General features: G+C 44.0%; 4 protein-coding genes across 5 annotated transcripts in view; 2 read left to right on the forward strand and 2 right to left on the reverse strand.

Moving 5' to 3' along the window:
* The window catches only part of LOC127006059 (histone H1-delta-like), a 765-nt gene extending 518 nt beyond the window's left edge, over positions 1 to 247 (forward strand). Inside the window, exon 1 of the mRNA XM_050875538.1 lies at positions 1 to 247. This exon is cut by the window's left edge and continues 518 nt beyond it. Coding sequence (XP_050731495.1) covers positions 1 to 113 — 113 coding nt within the window. The 3' untranslated portion in view covers positions 114 to 247.
* LOC127005955 (claspin-like) overlaps positions 1 to 15519 on the reverse strand; it is a 55048-nt gene extending 39529 nt beyond the window's left edge. For both annotated transcript variants that reach the window (XM_050875442.1, XM_050875416.1), the window contains exon 1: positions 15383 to 15519. The gene's annotated coding sequence lies outside the window, so the exon portion shown is untranslated. The remainder of the gene's footprint in view (positions 1 to 15382) is intronic.
* LOC127006025 (EF-hand domain-containing family member C2-like) lies at positions 2445 to 12604 on the forward strand. Its single transcript, XM_050875503.1, has 10 exons — positions 2445 to 3007; positions 3138 to 3273; positions 3679 to 3850; positions 5417 to 5559; positions 5993 to 6165; positions 6810 to 6969; positions 7559 to 7690; positions 8005 to 8143; positions 10759 to 10855; positions 11079 to 12604. Exons 1-10 carry the CDS (start codon positions 2909 to 2911, stop codon positions 11202 to 11204), a joined length of 1377 nt encoding a protein of 458 aa, XP_050731460.1. The 5' UTR covers positions 2445 to 2908; the 3' UTR covers positions 11205 to 12604.
* A 647-nt stretch (positions 15520 to 16166) lies between the features above and the next one.
* Positions 16167 to 26972, reverse strand: part of LOC127006058 (protein trapped in endoderm-1-like) — a 44204-nt gene continuing 33398 nt past the window's right edge. Inside the window, exons 2-6 of the mRNA XM_050875521.1 lie at positions 24970 to 25102; positions 23969 to 24082; positions 22002 to 22272; positions 21073 to 21249; positions 16167 to 19087 (exon numbers count right to left, since the gene is read on the reverse strand). Coding sequence (XP_050731478.1) covers positions 18818 to 19087; positions 21073 to 21249; positions 22002 to 22272; positions 23969 to 24082; positions 24970 to 25102 — 965 coding nt within the window. The 3' untranslated portion in view covers positions 16167 to 18817. The remainder of the gene's footprint in view (positions 19088 to 21072; positions 21250 to 22001; positions 22273 to 23968; positions 24083 to 24969; positions 25103 to 26972) is intronic.

Genomic DNA, 26972 nt, shown 5'->3' on the forward strand with positions numbered 1-26972 from the left:
CCGCCGCGAAGAAGGCCGTGAAGAAGCCCGCGCCGAAGAAGGCCGCCAAGAAGCCCGCTGCCAAGAAGCCCGCGCCGAAGAAGGCGGCGAAGAAACCTGCACCCAAGAAGTAAATTTCTCACCAAATGTAAGGCATCTACCCTGGTGCGAAGATTTGCTTCTGTAAGAAGTGTATTTTTAAGTAAATTTTTATTGTACCTGACTTCCTAAGATATTGTATATAATTATATTATAGATTTTCTATGTACTCTGTATTTTACTCATCCCTGAGGTAAATCAAGTTGGGTGGTAAGACTGGTTAAAGGGGAGGAAAAAACATGATTGGTTTTGTGTCCTGGTAAGTAATGGAACTTCGCATAAATAGTATAGTTCAACTGATCTAAAGAAAAAGTATTTGATTAAGAGTTCAATGACGTGGCCGAAATGGAGGAACTTAGAATTGCAGTACAAGGTGCGTGTCCAACTGGTAAGTACTGGATGAGAAAGCGCGCATCTGGGAAACCTGGATGAACTAGTTTTTAAAAGAAAAACCGTATGGATGTTAGAGAAAACTGGTTACCGTGGATACAAGACGCTGGTCAGCAGGAAAAGAAGTCGCCGCGCTAAAGATTCAGCTAATGGGGGTAAAATCCGTGGCCTTGCAAATGCACGGGTATGTAGCATTACAGTAAATCATCCTTACATTTTTTAAAGTGGATGTAGGTTATGGCATATTCTGAGTTTTGCGGCTGTCCTTGAGCAATAGAAGTTGCGTGTCCAACTGGTAAGTACTGGATGAGATAAATCGCGCAACTGAGAAACCTAGATGAACTAGTTTTTAAAAGGAAAACGAAAGTAAAATGTTTAAGTATTCCCTGAAACCTTAAGGTTGTTAGAGAAAACTGGTTACCATGGATACAAGACGCCGGTCAGCTGACTAACGCAGCTGATCAAAGAACACTCATGAAGACATGGCAGGAAAAGTAAGTCACCGCGCTATAAGGGTCAGCTAAAAATGGGGGTAAAATCAGTGGCCTAACAAATGCATATGTATGTGGCTTTACAGTGAATCATCCTTACATTTTTTAAAGTGGATGTGGGTTATGGCAGATTCTGAGTTTTGCGGCTGTCCTAGTAAAGGAGGACTCGCCCTCGGACAAGGATCCTCGACCTGTGAAAATCTTCTACCACCTCGAGGATGACACCCTCCGTGTGGTGGAGCCTCCGACTCAAAACGCTGGCCTGGTGCAAGGTAGGGATTGCAGTGATACACAGGCGAGGGGAATCGTGCAAAATCTAACTGTTATGATGCTTTGATAACCCTTAAAACGCATGATGCACTGTACTTTGTGCTGCAGGAACAGTGGTGGGCAGACAGCGAGTACGAACCAGTATGGACCCGCTTGCTCCCCATGTGACTCTTAAACACATTAAGGCACTTATAACATACTATATATATATATATATATATATATATATATATATATATATATATATATATATATATATATATATATATATATATATATATATATATATATATATTTATAATTTATAATGACAAGAATAGATCAGATAATAGCAGCACTATGATAATAATAATAATAATAATAATAATAATAATATGATAGGAACAATAATACAAGTAACAACAAAAATACTAATACCAATACTAATCATATTATTATTATTATTATTATTATTATTATCATCATCATTAAAGCATGTTCGACCGACACCAGTCTATGAACATTTCCTGTCTGTCTTACATAGCGTCTACCCACATGGATAACATAGTTAAGGTGGTTTCTTGAGGGCAGGTGGGTGAGTGCGTGACACTGCTGGGGCGGCAGTACCTCGTGACCGGCTGCGACTTGGCCACCAGAACCTATCTGTCCTCTCTTGGTCTCACCCCACCACTCGACCTCCTTCCTTACTCCACTACGGTCACACTTCCCGCTCAGGTTTTTGTTTGATTTTGCGAGTGCATGATGAAGACATGAAATGCTGTTAAACATTTATAAGGGGGCCTTTACTAATACTGCATGACGGTTTAGGTTGTACTTTTATATCATTCTGTAGAATATGATTGAAAATATTGTCCTACGTATAACAACTTGGCCACACGGCAGCTTAACGAAGGCAGCACCAGATCAGCCAAGCTCCCTTTCTCCCTGGAGTGGCCCAAGAAACACCCGCTTGCGACTTTTGTCAGATACTCGGCACATGTTCTGAGGTAAGTTACAATTTCATTTCGCTCTGAGGCATGTGTGTGTGTGTGTGTGTATGGTAGTATAGGCATTAGGCAGCAAGTCGGCCCTTATATATACTATGTGTTTCTTCGTCTGTATTTCCTCCGTCGCAGGGCTGAAACTTTCAGGAAATGAGTATCGACACATAACCAGAATGAAACATTTTTGGGCATTTTTTTTTTAAATTCAGACTGTTTTCGATACAATGGTGGGTGGAGGTATAACAGCGTCTTGATTGCTGGACTGATACTCATTCAACTCAAGGGTATTCAAGCATATGTATACTGCCAACGCTGCAGATTCTTCGGGGAGTGGGCAGTCGAGGGGGAGGACATGAGTGGGGTTACGACGCCGGTGACGGAAAAGGTTGAGTTGCGTTACTACCTGGAGGACGAGACGGCGGAGGTGCGCGTCCATCACCTCACACCACACCAGCACGCCCTCACGCCAACCCCGCCGACCGTGCCTACCAAGTTGCTTAAGCGTGCACCCATTCCTAAGGTCAGCAGCAGCAGCAGTAGTCGTAGCAATAGCATCCAACGCCATCACGTCTTTGCTAATTCACTTGTTTATCCATGCTGGGTGTAATGAAAACAAGTGGAGGTGGATACATAGTGACGCTGGTATCACTATCTAGTATAATAATGGCTTATGTGTGCCCATAGAACCTGACGGAGATGGCCGGTGCGACGTCGCTGGGGGCCACGGGACGACCTACCCTCAACCTGCTAGGCCTGAGGGGCGGGAGAGTACACTTGAAGGACCGATGGCCTCAGGTAACCATTAACTTTCACTTCCTTGACATTCTGCCGTTTATGAATGCACGGAAATGTCATAGTGCATTTATCCTTATACGATCATGACTACACGGATTGATTTTTTATTTGTGTATATGTATATCAACAGGCGGCCAACAGCCCTGGTTTCCTTGGTCCCATGGATTTGGTTTTGGGCCAGACGGTACGGGTGGCAGGGCGCCTGCTCCGGCTGTGTGAGTGTGACGCCTTCACTACTCGCTACTACAAGGAGACACTGGGCATAGGTAAGCATAGGCATAGGTAACTGAACTCTTCCTAACATACGGTTTGTTCTAGTTAACGAAACTACCCCGCTCTGGTACGACAATGTTAAGGGAAGTTGCTGATAAACCACAAAACCCCCATTCAGTTACGACTCTACCTTTAAAACGAGATGGTTGTAGCTCGTTACTTACTATCCGTAAGTAGCGTTGCATTTTGTTTTCTTAGGGGATAGATAAGAAATCACCATTGCAAACGCCCAAAACTCATACGAAGGCCTTGTCAAATGTGTGCACTTGGGCTCCGAAATGTTTAAGAATAACTATGGCCCCATGTCACTACGGCACTAATGAACTGATAATTAATATATAACAGAACACTGAACGATATATTATCCTTCATTACGTTCCCTCCCTTCCTCTGAGCAGACCAAGAACCGGCCGAATACCAGTACCTAAACAGGAAGATTGGCACAGCCCCCGCCCCGCGCATCACACCCCTGGATCCCCGCCGCCTGGAGGAGCACCCGCGGGACAACTTGCACCCCTTGCCCACCTCTGTCACCACCCTCGTCGGCGGGAACCATGCGAGGGATATCAGGTGTGTGTGTGTGTGTGTGTGTGTTGCAATGTGCTCTCTGTTTAGGGGAAAATACATCGTCTATAACCACTAAAGAAAAAAAGGTAGCTGGTATATTTGGTGTAATGTATGATGTTGATTGTTAAATTCTGGAGTGTTGTTGGTGAAGGGGCAAATCAAACCAGGAGTAAGTAAGCATAGGCTGTATGTGTCTGCATAATTATCAACGGCATAAGTAATGATGTGCTTTTTTACCTTTAACATCAACATCTCTTAAAGGCGGTGGCTGAGTGGTTAGCGTGCGGGCCCCGCATTCACCGCGTGATGGACGACGCGGGTTCGAATCCCCCGTCTCCAAGTCGGATTTTTCAGTCACCGCCGAGTGGGTAAAGACTACCCACATGCTGTCCTGAAGACCACCCATCAACCGGGACTCTAGACGAAACCGTCGAAGTGAATCAAGAACGAGCTCCGGGGGGCAGCATGAGCCAGGAAAAGATGGCGCCACTATAAACAACACTTGCCTGCGCCATGACGGGCAGGGGTCGACTACCTTCCAGGCCCCTCAAGAAAGCCTACCGGCGCTATAGGCTGACACGTAAAAAAACAAAACAAAACAGACGAGTGCTGAAATGAACTCCATATAATTATATATGGATTAAGATCTTGATATGGATGTTCCCGGCTTGCTGATCAGACCCTAAAATGCTGATTCGTTTGAAAACTTAGGCCCTTCATACAAATTTTCATGATTACTTGCAAAGAAAACAAACAAAAACAAAAACAAAAAACAAAAAAAATCCGCGAATCGATAACAAGAACTATTAATTCACACACAATGGTTATCTTGCTTCTTGCTTGAACTGTTACGGAAACTTACTGCTGACGGACCTATAGTAATACGGGTAACATGGATTAGATCGAGGATTGCGGTTTAAACAAAGTCAACCAACTCTGACGCTGACTTCATTGTATATAAACACAGCAACGAGTAATATACGACGGAAACGGTTACCTAGATAATAGTATAGATAACCATAGTGAGACGGATGCTTACTGACATTACATTATGAGGATGGTCGTGCGAGCCAATAATTTTAGTTTTGCCATAAGAATGAAAGAGTGCAGACACACGCCATGGAGTCCTCGTCAACGGCCCGACTTGGTCGGCTAGATTTCGATCGCCGATAGTCAGTCTGGTCGGCATCCTGCTACGAGCCGCCTTTGGCAAAGGCCCGTACTCCCTCGTGCGCGCGCGCACACACACGAAAAGAAAAATCTTTGAAAATAGTCATCCACCATTATTTTTTTTCTGCAGGATTATTTTTTTCCCATAGGTTCTCCTCCTCTCTTTGTCTGATGTTAGTGTACTCCATCCTGCCCCAGCTACTTGAATTTTATCATCGTTCATCTCTTCATATTTCATCGTACAAGGGCCCGTTTCCCTAGTGGTACTAGGGGATAAATCTTTTTAACGAAAGACTGATAATCAAGATACAGACAACTAGATATAAAACTACTACTGTTTCCTCTTCAAATTTGAGTTTTCTCTAAGTATGTTGGCATGATCCATTTTCTACATTCAAGGGATGGCTGCGAAGACAAGATCCTACGCTTTGGAGCCAAACTGGTCACTGATAACGAAAGGGACAAGGGCAGAGAGTTTGTCATCAACTTTTATGTATACGACTCGACAATATCGGTATACGAATTGCCGAAAATAAATTCAGGTGAGCACATGACAATTAAGGAGTTGCGCGCGCGCGCACCCTCCCCCCCCCAAAAAAAAAAAAAAAATCCTTGAAAAAAGTCATCCACCATTATTTTTTTCACTGCAGGATTAATTTTTCCCCAAAGGTTCTCCTCCTCTCTTTGTCTGATGTTAGTGTACTTCATCCTGCCCCAACTACTTGAATCTTATCATCGTTCATCTCTTCATATTACATCGTTCTTCTGTCACATCTCAGCTGGTTCTTTTGTTGGGCCCAACTTCTACAATTCCTAGATGCCGCTTTTATTATGTCGGCTGTTATTAATGTTACTGGTTCTACCCTTCCTTGCAATTATTTCATGTATGAACTCGTCGTATTGTCATGCCTTCGCGTATCGCTTTGTACAACCCCATCATAATACGAGTGTGTGTGTGTGTTACCTATGGAGCAGGGATGAGGGCGGGCATGTTCCTGGGGCGAGGCCTCGTGGTGGCCAGCGAGGGCGGGCACGTGGGCGTCGATCACCTGTACATGGGCGCCATACTCACCCTCAACTCCCATGTTTTCCGGCTCACCCACGCCGACGAGTTCACGCTGCGCTACATGGAGGAGCACGCGGACGAGGTGAGACGCTATCATCATCATCATTATCCAGTTTGAGTCTTGCTGATTTTACTCCCCAACCATTTCCTTTTCCGATGATTTTGTTTCTTGAGGCACGATTCTGTTTCTTGAGGTATTATTCTGTATTCCTTGAGGTACGATTCTTTCCCTATGAAGTACGATTTTGTATTCCTTGAGCTATGATTCGCTTTCATAAGATAATGGATTCTTTTCCATGATGTTTAATTTCCCTTTCTTCAGATACGTTTCTATACTATGAGTTTTTATTCTTTCCCATAAGTTGCGATTTTTTTCCAACAAGGTAGGGCCGATAGGATTCTTTCCATCAGGTTACGATTCTTTTACATGAGGTATACGATTCGTTTCCATGAGTACGATATCCTTCCCATATAAGGTATGATTTTTTTTCACATTAGGTATACTATTCAATCCTTTTCCATGAGTTCCGATATTTTCCTATTAGATATTTTCGGCGGGGGATGATTCTTTTCTTTGAGTAATGACTCTTCTAGCTAACATTGCAGCTGTATAGAAAAAAAAATAGTAGTCTCGGTCAATTTTGAAGGTCGACACCTACATTATTCATTATCTCAGGTTTATATTTTCTCCCAGTGGTACTCAGACTACCTCCATCTCACTCTCAGTTCACTCAAGCCAGTTACAACGTGGCGCTGGATGAGGCCCGTCGCTGCCTAGGTCACCACCAGCTTACCGCATTGCTGCACAAACTCGCCGCCAACGACCCCGCCAAGACAGGCTTTGTTCCGATACCCCTGGCCACCGCAGCCCTCGCCCGGGAGCTGAGTGAGTAGAAATGAAACGGTGGAAGATGAGTCATATTTTTTTTAGTCCTTCGTAATATTGATTCCGTTGCTACATCTGGTTTGGTCGCTATTTTCACGCTAACTGCTCACCTAAACTTGTTACCTGAATGCCTCCATCCTTTCAGTGATCTTATTGAACGTGACTTTCTACTCCAGCTCATCCATATAGTCTATTTTTTCTAATGCAAGCAGCTTTATTTTCTCATTACTTTCACCGGTAAACTCTTGAACAACCTTCCTACGAGTTCTACTGTATATCCCCCTTTCGACGACTTCAAGAGGAAAGCATCGAGACACATGTGGAGCTAAATATAATCTCCTTTAGGCTTGTATTTATAAATATTTATTGGATCAGCATTTCGGTGAGCATTTTAGGAATTATGCATTTGTTTGGCCTTTAATCTTCTAACACATGTAAAAAGTGACAGGACTGACTATCCGCAAGATCTTCAGCGGGAGGATATGGGGCACTGTTGAGAGTAAAGGGATATGATTAAGATTAAGGATAAAATACACTAATACAAGCTTCAAAGGATGATATGGCACCGAATGAAGATAAACCCAAACAGGTGGGTGTCGTCTGACGGAGCAGCAGGTGGTGTCCCTTGTACGTCGCCACCGCCGTCTCAACGCCACCCCACTCACGGCGCAGGACCTGACCCACGTGGCGGCGCTCCACCTCAAGAAGCATAACTACTACGGTGAGACAGTTTTCGTCAGCTAAAAGATAATGGTAAATTTTCCTCCCTCTAAAAAACTAGGGATTACCAAATTTTGCCCGGGAAAAGAGGGTTTTTATTTTTTGTACAACAGGTGTTTATTGCCTTATATGCTTACACAGTGGAGTTATTTTTGTATTTTTTATGATGTGCAGGCCCATAGCGTCGGTTGACTATTTTACTGAATATAAAGAGCGTTGGTCAGTGATAATATTAGGGGGCAAGCGTATTTTTATGGCAACGCCGTGGGAGCTTAATTGGTTTCCTTTCGCGCGCATGTTTCCCTTCGCCTACAGGAGTCCCAGAGTTAGGCGTGGGTCTGCGCGGGCGTGACGTGGAGGGCGTGGGTCGCCTGCCCGCCCACACCGTGCGGGCGGCCATGCAAGCCGCCCGCCTACCCATCTCCACCGCCCTGCTGGACGCTCTCGTCACGAGGTATGTATTCTGTTCCTCACCTCCGCACGCTTCAAATGATATATGGTCAACATCTTCCCTCCCTCACCTGACACAACCTGAAACCATCCTGAACCACCTTCGCTTCCCTCAGCCATTTTGCATCTCTACTAAAACATTAGAAACATTAAAAAAAAAAAAACACCGTCAGTTATGAGTTTTTGCTTGCATTTCTCACTAGGAATCGAAGTTTGTAATCATCGCTGAAAACAGTCAATGACGAGGTATGCTTTCATATTCTCGAAATATAATAACTTAAATTATAAAGTATGCAATTGAAGGTATATCTATCTATCTAACTATCTATCTATATCTCGAGGAAGTTACTAATTTCCAAAAGGTTTTATATAATTGCTTGTAAGGTAGGATAGATGTCATTAGGAAAGCTCAGCATGTGGCATCTGTCTTGTGTCAAACGCCATCTTACAGTCCCATTACTTGTATGTTATAAAGTTCACACGCCCGTCGCACCAGTCAGACACCAACCAGACACAACCACACACACGTTGCAGGGAAATACAATCCAACAACAACAACACACACACACACACACACACACACGCTTTTGTCATCAGTCAGTCACCAAACTCACGTAACCATGTCCATCACTGAGGGGAAACATAATACTAACTACACACACACACACACACACACACACACACACACACACACAGAAAAAAAAAAAAAACTTCAACACATCGCCTGTTTACACAAGTGTCGGCGCCTGCCTTGTGGTCTGCATGATGAATGAAGCTAATGCATGTTCCTCTCTGCATATTCAACTAATAAAACATCATATCTGACATGAAAGAAAGCGGCCGTGATGAAGGGTCGGAGTGTGGTGGGTTGGGGTAAGGATGGGAGGGATGAGTTAAAAGGGAAGGATAAGGAGGAAGGAGTTGAGGGAAGAATGGGGAGAAACGGGTTGGGGCAAGGGTGGGGAGGAACGAGTTAAAGGGAAGAATGAGGATGAGGATGAGGCAAGAGAAGGGGTTGTGACGAGGGGGGCGGTTGGTCTTGGCGCCGAAACTGCAGGGTCATGTGGGTTGTGACGAGACCCGAGAATCTGGGGAGGAAGGGAAACGAGGACTGAATGGGGTAGTGGAGCATAATTTTTTTTATGCATCAGCGGAGGATATATGTGCGTCTGGGGATAGGAGGGAGGGAGGGAGGGATGGGAGTTATATATCCTGGGAGCTAAAAACAAAGCAGGCTGTTCAGGGGCAGGGTTTGCATGGCTCGCAGATAAGGAACGACAACATCACGGCTTCTGTTGACGTGTAGTTCCAGTAGCCGGTAAGAGGATAGCCTGGCACCGTGGCAATGACCATGCAGGGCTGACTCAGGCTAGATGGATGTGAAAAATGACAATAACAATACAGCACTACATAATCCTGGGCGACCGTTTAAGGGCTAATTCAGGGTAGACTGATGTGTAAAACAACAACGACGACAACATTAAACACGACTGATCCTGGACTTGTGACGACAGTTCCATGCAACGTCGATCACATGACACATTCAGTCTCTCGAGTATTGCTTATTTCTTCAGAAACAGTATATTTGAATAAGGATAGAAGGGACAGCGCTCACAAAGGGAAAAATAATGCCCGTATTGATAAATATACAACTATTTTTGCCTCCGTCGGTTTTATTATTTTGTAAACAAGACTAAACACATCACTAACGTCTACTGTTGTCGTTGAGGGGAATAGCTGATATCAATTTATCTACCAATCACTTATAATTATCTATCTATTTCTTTGGAGACTTCAGTGTTCACAAACAGCCTTGGCTTCCACCTTCCTCACTTCTGACTCTGCAGCTTGTGCTGTTAAACAATAGTATCCGTTCGACTCCGCCAGTCACAAACTTATTTCCGTTTTAAGTCCTCCTGTACAGCCTTTGGACACACCCAGGATGCGGTGCTTCTGTCCTTGACAGAAGCACCGGGGCTTTAAACAGTGATCTTTGGGCAGGGTATCAGAACAAAAGGATCCGCATAATATTTTACAGCCTGTACATTCTCTACCATAAAAAAAAGAGATAAAAAGCAGCCTAATAAAACCTAATACTAAATCCAAGCGAAACACGATACCAGCTTGCCCTCCTTACGTTCACGACTCTGCTTGTGACATGTTTATATTCATTTGAGCAATGAATGAAAATAAGAACGAAGAACATAAACAAGCGAGTAAATGGATCATGTATTTATCAGGCTCGAGTAAACACATTGCATCATCGAGCTTCTAAACGCATACGCGTCGCTTCCAAGGCGGTGAGTGCATGTGTAGACAGGACTCAGTTAATGTGAATTAAAGTGAACCATTGATGTGACCTAATCCTATACCTCTCTTTCTCCTTCCCCTCCCCCTCCCCCTTCCTCCTCCTTCTCCTCAACTCAACTTTTTCCTTCCTTTCCTTGCCCCTTCATCACCTCTTCTTTTCTTTCTTTGTAACCTTTTATCCTGTTTCTTCTGTGCCCTTTTCCTTTCCTTCTTTCTTTTCTTTCATCATGGCCACTTATTTTTATACTTTTTTGGGGGGGAGGGTTAACTGTTTTTTCCCTTTTCATTCCTCCTTCTCTTCCTCGGCAGCGTGACCCAAAAGGACGGCCAAATAGCGTACGAGCGGCTTTGCCATGACCTCGACCCGCGCCTTCGACCTAACCTCCACGACAACCTTCCCTGCCAGGTGTGTGTGTGTGTGTGTGTGTGTCATGTGGTCAATCTCTCTGTTAGTCAGTAGATCAATAGCCAATATGTCGAGTCATTTGATCAGCTATTCAGCCAGTTTCAGTTTGATGAGTTAACAAGTCAATTACCAACCCAGCATGTCAATTGAGCCAGCTACAGCATTTATAAACCTATCTATTACCTATCTTTCACTAAATCTATATATGGTGCCGCCTGCCCAGTTGGACGAGACATCACTGGAGATGGCGCTGCGGCGGGCCAAGGACGAGGTGGACTACGTCACCCTCGTCGCCGATCTTGAGGGCAGCGCCGCCACACACCACTTCGCAGGTTCTGGCCTCATCTAATCTCGCCAACTCCTGCCCGTCATGCTCTGGCTTAAGCTCGCCTTTGCCCAACGTGTACTGCAAAACTCCGCCTTGCTTTACTCTCAAGCGTAACCTCCAGTGTCAGTGTGTGTGTGTGTGTCGTTACTGGTCACACACACTACGGTTCAGCCGACAATATGAATGATAAATGTTTAATAACGTGACGGGACGAGGCATGACCTTTGATCTATGACCTTTTTAATCTCTGATCCCGAAGCACGTGTATGATGCAACCGTCACCAACCTCCCCCCCTTCCTTAAGTAATAACTCCTTGCCAAGCTATCTATTAAATCAGGGTATGTCATCTGCAGTGTGTGTGTGTGTGTGTGTGTGTGTGTGTGTGTGTTAAACTGTATTTGGAAGAGGGATTTCGCTTGTCGTCTGATGGATTGTCCAAGAAAGGAAGAAAACGAAAGGTTAATGATGTCACATGCCCAAACAGACATGAAATATACTTTACGATGTTTTCTATAAATATTTTCCTTGCCATTCTCCCTCATTGCCTAAAGTTATGATCACATAATGTATATATTGTTTTATTTTTGTTGTGATTGCTTTTAATTTTCTAATAACTACATCAGCTTCGCCTGAAGATAATATGGTAACACATGGATGGTAGTAATTACATGGCTATCATTATTTCATTATTATTATTATTACTACATTGAAGTCCTTGTGGATCTTATCCTATAAGTCCTATAGTCCCACTAACCTCTCGAGCTCCTACGCTGCATATCACACTCCCCTCATCACCACCTCCGCCACAAACACACACCAAACACAACCAAAATACTGTCTCGCTGTTTTCATCACCACCATTTCAACACCTCACCACTCAGACCACAGACATCTCCCTTCTCACCACCCTTCCTGTCACGCATCTCCATTACCATTTACCACCACTTCGACACGTAGCCTAAGTTGCCTAACCCTTCTCGCCATAGCTGCTATAATACAAATTTCCTTCTATATAGCCTACATTTCCTACACACCCCTCCTCCCCATTCTCTTTCCTCCTCAATCATCTTATTTCTTTATAGCCTACTTTTCCTATCCGCTATCCTTCTCAACCATCCAATCTTACTGCTACATAGCCTACTCTTCTTACAGACCCTTCCTACCCATCCCTATTCCTCCTCAACCATCCTAACTTATTTCTTTATAGCCTGCTCCTCCTACACACACTTCCTCCCCATTATCTTTCCTCCTCGACCACCTTTCCATATCAAGGTCTCAGGGCGAACCTGTCTTCTTCTCACTTCAGGGTAAGAGATAAGCAACACATTACCTTAGACTTACTGTTATAATACATGGTTCCTTTCCATCGCCTCGATACTATAAGGTTTTCGCACTAAAGACAATAAAATAACTAACTGCATGTTATTGTTTCCTTTCAACATAAAGCATTGCTCTGATTAGTCTCTATGGATTGTATGTGAAGATTTTTCAACGTACCCACATTTTTAATTTTTGTAAGGAGTGACACTTTAAAAAATAATAAAATAATAATAAATATAATAGTGATTTTTTCTTATGTATATATATGTTTGCAAAACCCAAGACGCAAGAATCACACACACAAAAAAAGAAATCTATTTGCTTATCTTATTACAACATGAAACAAGATACCTACTAATATACCCTTGTAACCTAACAATAGCAAATTATTCGCTGTCCCAAACCAATTTAACGCTGGCAATATTTATCCCAGCCAACCAAACTTCGAACATCACAGTCATATCCCATTACAAACAACTTCAGCATCAGCGAGATGGGCTACGTGTCCCTCACAACCTGACTCTGTGTTTATCCTCGGCCACGTATGAGAAGCGACAGACGTTCAGTACACAGCCTGGACACCCGACACGACACGACCCAGCACCCCAACACCGTCAAAGTCCCCCCTGTCCCCACCTCATGCTCACCGACTCCCTCCCCCTCCACAACTTTACCTCAAAACTGGTGACCCCTGCCCCCTACCCCGTTGACTTCCCACCATAACCACCATCCCACCTCCTCCGCCCTCCATCGCCTCCCCACATTCTCCCTACCTCACCCTCCATCTCTCTCTCTCTCTCTCTCTCTCTCTCTCTCTCTCTCTCCTTCATCCACTCCAACTTTCCCACCTTGTAAAAAACTCATGTTCGGCTTCCCCCCCCCCCGCCTCACGCACACACTGCTTGCCCTAACAAGTTTTCCCTCCAGGATCAACACATCCTCTGTACACACACTGGCGCCTCTTTTCCGCCTGTGATGTATACATGTTAGCTCCTCATGTTCTACATTCCTCTTCTCGCTGTAATTTGATTTTCAAATTACCTTATCATCCTTCTAATTCATTCTTTTCAATGCTGCCTCTCTCATTTGAGCCTCTCACTGGTGACAATCTGATACTGCGCCTCCTCTCCTCCTCTGCCCGACCTGACCTCAAGTGACCGCAGCTCTTACAATGACCTCCCTCCCTCCCACCTTACTGTGACAAGTGCTCCCCTTTCACGCCCTCTTGAGGACTGCTATACAAACACGAGTCTCTCACGTCACGAGCCCTGAAGGCTAAGCATGAATAATTCGAGTTCTATCAGCTTGTTGGTGTTCAGGAAATAGTTTAACCTTCTTGAAGGCAGCGGCTGTGTGCCGCTCAGACCGATTGAGGGGGAGGCTCAGGGGAGGGTTAGGGTGTCAAATATCACGTGCCAGCATCGACGGGGTCATCAGGGCCAGAGAAGAGAGGGTCAAGTGGCCCTGAGGTCAGGCAGCAGCTGTGCCACCACCCTTAAGCGTCCACTACTCACAGGGTCCTTGTCGCTCACTACATCCTCACGTTGTTATCTCTTTATATATATATATATATATATATATATATATATATATATATATATATATATATATATATATATATATATATATATATATATATATATATATATATATATATATATATATATATATATATATATATATATATATATATATATATATATATATATATATATATATATATATATATATATATATATATATATATATATATATATATATATATATATATATATATATATATATATATATATATATATATATATATATATATATATATATATATATATATATATATATATATATATATATATATATATATATATATATATATATATATATATATATATATATATATATATATATATATATATATATATATATATATATATATATATATATATATATATATATTATATAATACACACACACACACACACATGACTAATATTTTCTCTCGGCAACGGAATGTAGATGCGATACTCATTCTTATTTTATGATTCGTCATTGAAAACACTAAACGAAACTATTTGAAAACATTCATTAAAATAATTGAACTTTCATACTACTGTTGCATATCACGCAGCTATAGACATCGGAGAGAGAGAGAGAGAGAGAGAGAGAGAGAGAGAGAGAGAGAGAGAGAGATTTAACTGCTTGTTATTGGAGTGACGCATCTTCGAGGCTTCGAGTCCGGGGAAGTGTTGACACACCCCACTGATGCGCTGATCCATCCTTCCCACCGCCGTGTAAATAAAACTGATACCTAATAAAAATATGTACGCAATCAGTCACTCCCACGAAAAATATGAACCCAACCGAAGCGAGACCAAAGGATGGCCTCAGGTGGTACGCTGTCAGTGAACAAAAACCCAAAAGTTGAACAATCACTTAAATTTCTCCCTCAACCTCACTACACTCCTTCATTTACCCATTGAAATATTCTACTACAACCCTTAAGCCACCGCTGGAGACAAAAATAATCTATAAATCTAGATCTCGACAGCTTTATGTATGGTCAATAGTCAATACTCAATAGGCTATTAAAGCATTGTAGTGTCTGGCAACTCAGGCAACACAAGCGTCATTTGACAGCTCTTTAAATATAAACTTTTAAATCATTAAAATATATTTTCCTTTCCTCTATGTATTTCCTTTTCTTTTATGTTTGTCAATAGTTCTTCATGTGTTCCCTAAAAATGGACTAGTAGCTTAACGTTTACAATTACTCCAGCTAGACTATATAAAGGGCCACAGCCTCCTCAAGCCAGCTAGAGTTAAACTGAAGTATAAGCATTTCATCCACAAAACAACACAGGTGATACGAATGTCTGTCTACCTTCACGTGGTGGTTATGAAGACCGCCGGAGTCTCCCGCGATGACCCTGCGTCGTCGTGCGTCTCTCGGCAGCTTCTTTATATTACTAACAAGCACACACACAGTAATGACTCCTGCCTTGACCACCTCCAAGAAGCAAAAGGTCGTGGTCTTGAATCAGTCTTCGTCGTTGCTCTCAGGAAGTCAGCATCTGATGTCTTGGCTCTCAACGGGGTATCGAAACAAGACCAAAATCATTATATGAATTATTTATTTCATATGGAATGACCGGAATGAACCGTAGATGTCTAAATGAAATATTGCAAAACCTTAGCATTCTGACATAAACGACTAGGCCATGATTATAGTAGTTATTTGTTTTGTAGGCTGTCCCGAAGCAAGGTGGGTTTATTATACATGTCTGTGAGGGATTTTGATCCATAACTGAGTAAATGTTATCACTATAGCTACCAAATACAGTAATTTCGATGCTAAATACAAGAGCTCAAGGGACAATGACGATTACATTAACACCATACTAGCCATCTTCTTGAACACCTATTTACAGCGCCAAATTACAATGAGGAAACAAAATTCTGAGTTCCTAGACCTAGACAAACGCTAGTCAATAAACCTTTTTGATGCCCACTTTACTATTCTTATTGATTTTTATCCATAATTACTTTGGCTGTGGGAGTCTTGTCATTACCAGAGTGAATAGTTCCCATACAAAAGTCCTACATACATACAGTGGTGTCTCAGGCAATGCTCTATACAACTACTATACTAACTATACTCTATACACTACAAAATAATATACACTGATGTGGAGGGCCATACATGATGACCCTTTGATAGCACCGTCCATTAATCAATCCATTACACACACGGCCTCCCCCTGTGAGGTTCATCATGGGGAGTGGGAGGTGTGTAACTAACCCCCATGAACACAGTAATGAATGACTGGCTGTAGTGTTCCTGTGTCTCATCCATATATCAACTTTCTATTACATTTTGATGCCATGTAGGAGAGGTGCAGACAACAACAACAAAAAAGCACAGGCAATAAATAACTCAAGTCATTTAACCTCTTGAAAAAGTAAAGATATTGCATGGAATATCAACAGCGAATGAAAGAAGCAAATTAAGTCCATGTGACTGTGAAAAACTGCAAATAAGAAATTATACAGAGCTTACACAATGTCTTCTGCAAGCCAATAAAATTACACTTGGAAAGCTTATAATTTTTTTTTTTAGCATAGGCGATAAAAAACTGTTATCTAATTTGTCAACACAATTAAAAAGTCTAAGATATTGCATGGCATATCAACAATGAATGAAAAAAAAGAAAGCAAAGCCCATGTGACTGTAATGACTGAAATTAAGTATATAATAAAGCTTACTCCAGTTTGTGATTAGGATGACCACTGAAATGTAATGTCCATTAGCCTCCTGCTAACTAACAATCTAGCTTCTAACAAAAGAATGCTAGTAAGTCGTGAGCTATGCATTCCTACACCTACAATAAAATCATTAAATTTCTATTGGGAGTAAAGTTAAAATAAGCTATGGCACACTCCTGTACATTCTGGCCTTTAATTAATTTACATAAGAAAATATCTAGGTATAAATAGCTTTACCTTAAAAGTATAACTGAAAACTACGCTAGCATAGTGGTTCTGCTGGCACTGGAAGAGGTGGCGTAGGGAGAGGTATGGGTGGAAGCAGAGAACAGTCATGAAGTATACTATAATATGACAAGCCCTTCATTCCTTCTTTGAATTCTCTGCGGCCCTCTCACCACTTCTCTGTTTCCCTTATCCACCAAAGAAACGAGCTTGTTCACCCCTCACCGACAGCACAAGATGTCACCGTCTCGACAGTCACTGGCACATACAATTGCTAAAGCTACGGTAATACTGGGAGAATATTTGAAACACACACACACACACACACACACACACAAAGCATACATTTATAAGGCCATTTCTTTCTGACGTAGGGGTGGGAGTGGTTACATATTAGTACATGATCTCTGAGGTAAGCAAGGCCGACTGAGTATCAAAGAATGCACAAATATGGACGAACACAGTAGTGTAGTGGGGGCAGTTTGCAGGTGTGGGTAAGTGGCGTGCACCTTCCCCTTCCCATATTTGTAATAAGTGCATGGGTCATATAGGTTCCCATCGCTTTCCTTTTACCAACACTTGCAATATAGTCACTGTTGTACTTTTTTCTCACCCAAATCAGAGGAGTTTCACTGAGTTTGTGTGTGTTGCTCATCTGTCACTGGTTTGTCTGTCTGTTACGAGCACCCAACAAAATGATCAGTGTCTGAGCATAGTAGTGTATTGGCTGGCAAGAGGGTATATAAGCGACACACAGACACACACACACACACACACACCTACAGACACATACACACACCATGGAGCACCTTTAATACATACAATAGGTTTCCAGTTTTTGTGAAATGCTGACCACACTCTACGTTCCACATTCATGTCTTATTTCAGTACTACCAGCTATTTTTACAAACACACGCACACACACATGTACTGTCACTACTATGGACATTACTACTATCTGCACATTACACTTTGAACTAAGTATTCTTTTTTCTTTTTTCAATAAAGAGTTTGCAGAGTTGGAGGTTTCAGCCACTCCAAGGCAAGGCCGCTACTATTCCCTCACACATGAACCCTTGCCCTTGTTGACACATCCCATGTAGGGCAGGATCACTGAGGCTGTAATGCTGTGATGGACCAACTGAGAACCACCCGTTTTGGAATGACTCCCTCCCTCACACTCTGACCCCACTTGAGGAGAAGAATGTTGCTCTCTCTTAGTCTTCATCATCTGCCATATGTTTCCTAGTGTGGGTTTCTTGGTACTGGGCGATGAAGTTCAGTAATAGAAAGTGAAGCACATGAAGCTAATAGAGAGGAAGGTTCTAGATTATATAAAAAAACCCAGCATATGTAAGGTGGTTCAAATAGCATTTCTTGGAGGTTAAGATATGTGCCCCAAGAACTTTCATGGTAGGAATGAATGGAACAACATTAATTTCTAGACTCACTAAGGGACAGGTTCAGGGAGGAATTATTGGAGACGGGCATTATTTCAATTTTAGCAAATGTGATGAAAAGAGAGGTAGAGAGCCTGTGACTGGCAGGAAGGAGAGGTGGCAATGATTCCCTTGAGCTGGAGAGTGTAGATGAAGACTCTGAGAGGGTGAGTGGAGGTAGTCCTGGGTCAGGTGCTGAGGAGGATGGATGTGACTTCGACTCAGGTTTTGGGGACCTTAGCAAGACGAGTGGCCGAGCAGAGGTGCCGGGGGAGGAGGCAACCCTTGGAGAGTTTTGGGTGGCTGAGTTGGATGGCAGAAGGGCAGGAGACCCCTGGTGATGGTTGAGAGCCGGAGTGGAGGCATTGGCACGAGGCAGTGAATGCAACTCAAGCATCTGCCGTGGGGTTGGGGACCAGGACGGGGCTGGTGACGTGGCCAGAGGATGCGTGATATTGGAACTCGGTGACGAAGGTCCGTGAGGAGTTGCTCTTGGAGTGGGAGTTGGAGCTGCGGCCTGGCTTATTCCGATGGCCACAAAATAACTTCCGATAGGCAGCTCGATACTGGCGGTTGGTGACAGCGTACACAAAGGGGTTGACGACAGCAGAGGCCCAGGCGAGCACCGAGGCCAACACATGGATGGATGGGACGCGAACCTGCCGGAGGAAGACAACAAGATTAAGTTCACTGGTGCTTGCAGGTGGAATGAGAGTGTAAAGGTGTGTGACTGGGGGGGTGAAGATGCTTATAAGGATCTTGTATAGTAAACCTAGCACACGCAAAGATGCACACACACACACACACACACACACACACACACACACACACACACACACACACACACATGAAAAAAAAAAAAAAAAAGGACATGGATCGATTGAAGGAACTTTGAAGATCCTCTCCTAGCCAGGGCAGTACTTGTGATGGCCTGGACAATGGTGAGAACTGCAAGTGAGGGTTAATTTTAGCTGGATAAGAATAATGAGTTCAATGAATTTAGGCTGAATTAATTATACAAGTATGTGACTGGGTTTAGTTGTTCACAGAATTAAGGATATCATAGCTTTGAACTTATACCATATGGCTAATTAAGCTGTCTTTATTCTAATTTGCCTGCAGAGCTAAACCAATTTAAGAAAGGTCTCAGCTTAAGAAATGGGCAGCATTAGTAAGGAGGAGATAAATAATCCTTTGAAATCTCACACTTATTTCCATCTTTTTTGCCTCTGAGTCTGCAAGCAAGACACAGGACAGGAGTAATTGAAATATCTGATGTAATAAATTTTATCTTGGTAAAGTCCTCCAGAGTTACACAGTTATGAGGGATGATGAATACCTCTGCACCATCTGCCTAGAGGGCCGTAATTTCTGAGGGATATAGCCCCCCCCAATGTTTTCTATATCGGCCTTAAAATTCCCCTAAAAATGCTTAAAAAAAAAAAAAATCACCACCTATGCATGCTTGCTTCGCTTTCCCCCTCCCCACCAACTCACAAACCTATGATGCCCTCTAGCCCCCCCAAGAAAATCCGCAAAAAATACGGGCCTATTACATCAATGGCTGCAAATTCGTAGCAAGCGTTGTAGGATGTCTTTGCGATAACAGACCATTAGGGAATATTAGATGGGGTGTGGTATAAACAGGGTTACAGCTTGAATAAGAAAAGTCTGGCTGTCTCTGAGCGCAGTTGTACAAGGCTGTGTCCGGCTATAAGTCAGGATAAGTAAGATTGTGACAGGTGGCAGGGGGATGCTTGCTGCCAATCTTCGGTGAGGCGCCTGAGACTGCATACATAGCAGGCGTTGGCTGGTCGGGAGGTCCGGGTGACTCTGGCTCTAATTCCTTTTGTATGCCAAAGAGACAACGTGATTGACAAACACGAAAGAAAAAAAACAATACAACAGCCGCAATCTTTCTTCTTTTATTCTAGCAGCTTGTGATGATGATGCGGAGGAGGAGGAGGAGGAGGAAACACGGATGAGCAGGTATAGCGGAAAGCCTGTTGTTATAATATATAAGGCCACCAGCTTTAGAGGTTTAGTCAGTAGAGTCGATTTATTGGGCGAATTGACACGTGATCCAATGTTGTAACCAAGAAACGGGAATGATAAATTTATTCGCCAAGAGTGATGATCAATGAAACTTTAAATGAACTCCGTAACTGCTTTGCGCTAATTTTGCAGTTGGTTATGAGGAAGGGGAAGGGGAAGAAGATTAGGAGGAGGAGGACGAGGAGTAAGGGTAGGAGGAGGAGGAGGAGGAGGAAGAGGACGAGGAAGAGGAGGACGAGGAGTAAGGGTAGGAGGAGGAGGAGGACGAGGGAGAGGAGGAAGAGGAGTAAGGGTAGGAGGAGGAGGAGGAGAAGCAAGGGTAGGAGGAGGAGAAGGACGAGGAGTAAGAGTAATATTAGTAGGAGTAGGAGGAGGAGAAGGAGGAGGACGAGAAGCAAGGGTAGTAGTAGTAGGAGGAGGAGGAGGACAAGAAGCAAAGGTAGGAGGAAGATGAGGAGGAGGAGGAGGAAGAAGAGAAGCAAGGGTAGGAGGAAGAGGAGGAGGAGAAGTGAGGGTAGGAGGAGGAGATGACGACGAAGAAGACAACTATACGACGTCAACGAGCATCACGACATCGGTGCATACTTACATCATCATCGGCGACATTGACGATCATGAGGGGGAGGAAGGAGACCATGAAGCAGAGGAAGATGGTGAGCATCATCCTGGTGAGGCGCATGTCCTCCTTGCGGGAGAGCTGCGCCGTGGAGGGGGCGGGGCCGCAGCTGTTGGCGTGGGCTGCAACGTTACGCCGGGACTGCCTAACCTGAAGAAGGGGGAAGAGGGGCGTGAGGGTGTGAATATTCTCTCTCTCTCTCTCTCTCTCTCTCTCTCTCTCTCTCTCTCTCTCTCTCTCTGTAGGCTGTGTAATTCATATACTTTATCCCTCTGTTAGCGGCAACGAAATAAATAAAATCATGAAATAAATGAATAAATAAATAAAGAAATAAAGAAAACTCACTCCATCGTCAGCACACATAACACACACCTAGAATACGACCCAACACAAGACAATAAAATAAAATAAAAGTATACAAGCAACAGGAGCAGGGAGCAGCGGGCTTTTTTTTCATCGTTGTTTCCTTTTTTTGTGGCCTTGTGCTGTCTCCTTTTGCTTTAAAAAAAAAAAAAAAAAAAAAAAAAAACCATCACCCTCACTCACTCACCTCACCTCACACTCATCTTTCACTCCTATTACCAAACTCTCTATAACATACAACACCACGTATACGAGACACTCCAGCCATCCACTCCTTCCGACGCACTCAGCAAGGAATAAACACGACTCGATACCTTATGATAGATGACAGTAGGAGAGTTGAGTAGGTAGAAGAGGTACAGTAAGAGTAGGTAAAGTAAGTAGAGTAGGTAGGTAGAGTAGGTAAGAAAGTAAGTAGAGTAGGAAGAGTAGGTAGCGTAGGTAGAGTAGGTACAGTAAGAGTAGGTAGAGTAGGTAGGGTAGATAGGTAGAGTAGGCAGAGTAAGAGTAGGTACAGGTAGAGTAGTAAGACTCCATACCTTGTAATAAATGGCAGAGTAGCAGACGATAATGGCGATCATGGGAAGCATAAAGCCGAAGATGAACAGGAACTTCTTGGGCGAGGATCCCTTTTCCTTGAGGATGGTGCAGGAGAAGGAGGGCGGGTCGAGGCCTAGGCGACCCCACAGCCCGAAGAGCGGCGGGACCATCATGCCGAAGGAGAAGAGCCAAATCAAGGCGATCATGAGGTAGATGAAGTGTTGGCGATACACGCGGTCGTAGAGGCCGTGGTGGGCGATGAGGATGTACCTGAACCAGAAGATGAGAGAGGATGAGGAAAGCGGTAAGATGAAGAAGGATTAGCAGGAGGGAGGATTAGAAAATGGAGTAAGGGGGTGGAAGGGAGAAGTTGTGATGGGTGATGACATTTAGAGAGATGAGGAAAGCGGTAAGATGAAGAAGGATTAGAAAATGGAGTAAGGGGGTGGAAGGGAGAAGTTGTGATTTGTAATGATATTTAGAGAGATGAAGAAAGCGGTAAGATGAAGAAGGATTAGCAACAGGGAGGATTAGAAAATGGACGGGACGGGAGAAATTGTGATGGGTGATGACATTTAGAGATGAAGAATGAGGAAGGATTAGATCATTAGAGGATGGGTGGAGGGGGAGGTGTGATAGGTCATGAGAACGTTAACTAAAGAGAAAGATGAAGTATATATATATATGGGGAGGAAAAGACTTAGATAAAATAAAACAGGAGAGTGGAGGGCATGGAGGTAATAAGGGGTGGAGGGGATGGAAACTGCAGGTGGAGGGCGACGGGAATGTTACCTAGAGCGGGATAAGGTGGAGGAGGACACGGATTAGAGAGACAAAGGGATGAAGTAAGAGGGTGAACGAGATATGAGGAGGGAGAGCATGGGATTGAGGGAAGACACACCGCGTCAGGGAACAGCTGTAGGATACGTGCCAGCCTGCAGCTACTGGCACGTGCCGCGGCCTCCTACACCTTACGCAATGCCCCCCTCCGCCTCCTACCCTCCTGGCACCCTTCCCCCCTCCCCTGACACCCCCCACCTCTCTCCCTGATACCCTCCTCTCCCTCTCCCCATCCGTGACACCCTCCTTCCTCTCCCTTGATACCCCCACCTCTCTCCCTGATACCCTCCTCTCCCTCCCGCCCTCCCCTGACACCCTCCTTCCTCTCCCTTGATACCCCCCTACCTCTCTCCCTAATACCCTCCTCTCCCTTTCCCCCTTCCTGGCACCCTCCTTCCTCTCCCTTGATACCCCCCTACCTCTCTCCCTAATACCCTCCTCTCCCTTTCCCCCTCCCTGGCACCCTCCTTCCTCTCCCTTGATACCCCCCTACCTCTCTCCCTGATACCCTCCTGGTACCCTTCCCCCTCCCCTGACACCCTCCTTCCTCTCCCTTGGTACCCCCTCCCTCTCTCCTCTCACCCCTATCGCCTCCTCCCTCTCCCCTAACACCTCCTCCCTCTCCCGTCACCTCACCCGGCTCACCCTCACTCGGTATGCTGTCAAAGGTTCGAGTCCCATTGCAATTTTTCTTGAGCAACTGTATGGACGTGTTCTCTGTGCGTAGATTTCTTGTATTCGTGTCTGTCTGTCTGTTTGTCTGTTTGTAAGGTGAGAGTCTGTCATTGAACTTTATTTTTTTTATCTGGTTGTCTTTCATATTACTACATTAATTTTGTCTGTCTATGTCTGTCTATCTGCTAGTCTGTCATATTACTAAGTCTGTCCGTCTGTCTGTCTGTCTGTCTCTCTCTCTCTCTCTCTCTCTCTCTCTCTCTCTCTCTCTCTCTCTCTCTCTCTCTCTCTCTCTCTCTCTCTCTCTCTCTCTCTCTCTCTCTCTCTCTCTCTCTACCACCCACACACGCACACAACTACATCCCCACACACCCCACCCACACCCACGCCCACGCTCACCTATTGTCCCTTAATGAAATCCTTCCCGTACACCCCGGACACCTGTACACACCTGTTGACAGTGATGGCCACCATGTTGAGCAGCGAGGTGGCCACGTTGCCGTAGAAGAAGAACGGGAACACGCTGCAGAGGGCATCCCCGAGCACCCAGGCCTCGTGGATGTACCTGAAGGGTGCCACCGGGGAGGGAAAGAGAAGAATAGTGTCGTCAGTGTTACGTGTCGTGTTCCTGGCGATCACTTAACGGGTATGATTATGGTGAAGTGGGTAAGGGTGGATAAGGTAAAGCAAGCAGTCCATGTGTGTGTGTGTGTGTGTGTGTGTGTGTGTGTGTGTGTGTGTGTGTGTGTGTGTGTGTGTGTGTGTGTGTGTGTGTGTGTGTATGGTTTCTTTTTTGGTTTTACTTCTTATTTCATTACTACTGCAACAATGACATCAATAAAGACAACTGCTACTACTGCTTCCTCTTCGTCCTCGTCCTCCTTCTCCTCCTCCTCCTATTTTCATCATGTAATAAGGAAGAAACACTCCTTACGTAAATAATTATTCTGCAAGTAAGTATGAATGGTAGAACAAGGTACTTGCGATATTATCGTTTTACAAGTCTACTCTAGGTATGAACGGTAGAGCAAAAGACATGCGATATGATTGTTTTACAAGTCTGAGTAGACTTGGAAAACGATAATATCGCAGGAACTTTACCCTACTGTTCATACTTGCAGAATAATCATTTCCATAGTGAGGGTTTCTTTCTTATAACATGATGAAAAGAGCTTCATTATGCCCAAGTGTGTACAAATCCTATGGATATGAATATGTCTTTCATTATCTCACATTGCTATGGCAAACAATGTCAAATTCTCCTTGCAAAGTGACAGTAAAGAAAAGCTGTCACTTCTCTGCCTCTTGGAGTTAAGAGATATTAAAAATTCTGGTGTTAATAAAATACATCTACACACCTTACGGCGAGCAGACCAATTATGACTCCCAGTGTTCAATCCAATGGCCAATCAATTTCACCTCGCCACGCAACGTCAATCACCCAGTACTTACCTGGAGGCCGTGAGGGGCAGGTTGATGGAGCAGAAAAGGAGGTCTGACACGCAGAGGCTGATGACGAAGGCTGTGGTGGCGTGGAGTCGCAGCTTCCGGTTCCGACTCAGCGCAATGATGGTGATGAGGTTACCTGGAGGAGGAGAAGAATGAAAGGGGTGAGTGAGATCAGTGTTGGGGGAGGCGGGGTGGGTCCGTGGAAACGCTTGTTGTGCGCAGAAAAGGAAGTGTGTGTGCGTGTGTGTGTGTGTGCGTGTGTGTGTGGTGTGTGTGTGTGTCTCCGTTAAAAACTCGTATAGGCAAAAACATCGCTGGCCTTGGACAAACACAGGGAGGGAAAACTAAGGAAGTGAAAAAAAAAAAAAAACACGGGGAGGGAAAGAAGGGGAAAAGAAACATGGGAAAGAGAGGGAGAGAAGATAAAAAGAAACACGAGAGAGAAAGGGAGAGAAGGGGAAAAGAAACACGGGAGAGAGAGGGAAAGAGGGAGTAACGTGGGAGAGAGAGGAGAGAGCATGGGAAGAAGGGCGAGGAACCGTGATGGGAATGAGAAAAGTGGGGACGGTAAAAAGAGCAAAAACATGAGAGAGAGAGAGAGAGAGAGAGAGAGAGAGAGAGAGAGAGAGAGAGAGAGAGAGAGAGAGAGAGAGAGAGAGAGAGAGAGAGAGAGAGAGAGAGAGAGAGAGAGAGAGAGAGAGAGAGAGAGAGAGAGAGAGAGAGAGCATAATAACTACTTCACTAATGCAGACCGGTGAGCAAAGTTAGGATATAGCTTATAGAATATTTTTGTTTCTATCTATCTTTGTCTCTCTCTCTCTATCTGTCTATAGCTATCTATTTATCTATCTATCTATCCATCTATCTATTTGTCTATTTGTCCATCTATCTATCTATATACAAGAAGTAGGCATTTTTATTCAAGTACATACACATAAAAATACACGGATGATGAACAGAAAGACAAGCATACAAATATATGTATAGGTATAAGTAATTGTGTAGATTATCAAATATCAACAGATTTTTTCACATAGTAACATTTCATATCATTCACCTCCACCTCTGCGAATTACATTTATTCCAGCAAACACTCACGAAATTATGCGGGATGCCTTGAGTATGTACGACCACCCGTGCATCAGAGCTGACTTGTTGATATTTGACGAGGAAAACTTACATGCTTAAGACTACACGGAGCAAAACCAGTTGAATACAGAACGCAGCTAGAGATGGTTATGGGAGTGTTGTTGAAAGAGCATGCTTGAAGAATATCTATGCTCTTGAAACACCTCCTTTATTGTGGGAAAGATATGTACACCCACACCCACCCACCCACCCACCCACACACACACACACACATAAGGATGGAGGAGGTGGGCGTGATGTGTAAGAGAATTATTTAAGCTGTGTGGGGGGTGGGGATGGCGGAGCAGCGGGTGTGGCAAACAACAGGTGTGGCCGGGGTGTGAAGGCTGTTTTTCAGATCCTAAAGGGAGAAGGAAGAGTAGCGTACTGGTGGCAAAGGTGGGCAAGGCGAGGTAAGGAGTGGGTGTGGAGAGGATATAATTAAACGTGACCTTAAAGCCTGACCCCTCGTTAACACTTTTTTCCGGTTTAGCCAAGCAGAGGTCACAGTGATTTCATCTGATTTACCTTAAGGCTCTTCGTCTCATCAGTTCTCCTCCTCTTACTGAAAGTCTTATACCTCTTAAATTCCGCCGCCATGTTGCCTCTCTTTCTATCTTCTATCGATATTTTCATGCTGACTGCTCTTCTGAACTTGGTAACTGTATGCCTCCCCTTCTCCCACGGCCCCGCTGCATTCGACTTTCTACTTACGTTCATCCCTATACTGTCCAAACCCCTTAACGACCTAGCTTCATTCCAGGCTGCTGCTGCCATTCATTTTTCAAAGCCTTAAAGTTTTTGTTACGCATTTTTCTTATTACAGAAAGGGAGAAAACTCAATGGCAAAAAACGTAAAACAACAAAAAAGTCCGCTT

Source organism: Eriocheir sinensis, chromosome 3, assembly GCF_024679095.1.
Source record: "Eriocheir sinensis breed Jianghai 21 chromosome 3, ASM2467909v1, whole genome shotgun sequence".
Classification (NCBI taxonomy): Eukaryota; Metazoa; Arthropoda; class Malacostraca; order Decapoda; family Varunidae; genus Eriocheir; species Eriocheir sinensis.

What these genes read in the sequence shown, in the direction of transcription:
- LOC127006025 (XM_050875503.1), top strand. Translation starts at nt 2,909, where the DNA reads ATGGCCGGTGCGACGTCGCTGGGGGCCACGGGACGACCTACCCTCAAC. An exon ending in AGCCCTCGCCCGGGAGCTGA is followed by an intron (nt 6,970 to 7,558) that starts GTGAGTAGAAAT and finishes AAACCCAAACAG; the next exon opens with GTGGGTGTCGTCTGACGGAG. An exon ending in CTGGACGCTCTCGTCACGAG is followed by an intron (nt 8,144 to 10,758) that starts GTATGTATTCTG and finishes CTTCCTCGGCAG; the next exon opens with CGTGACCCAAAAGGACGGCC.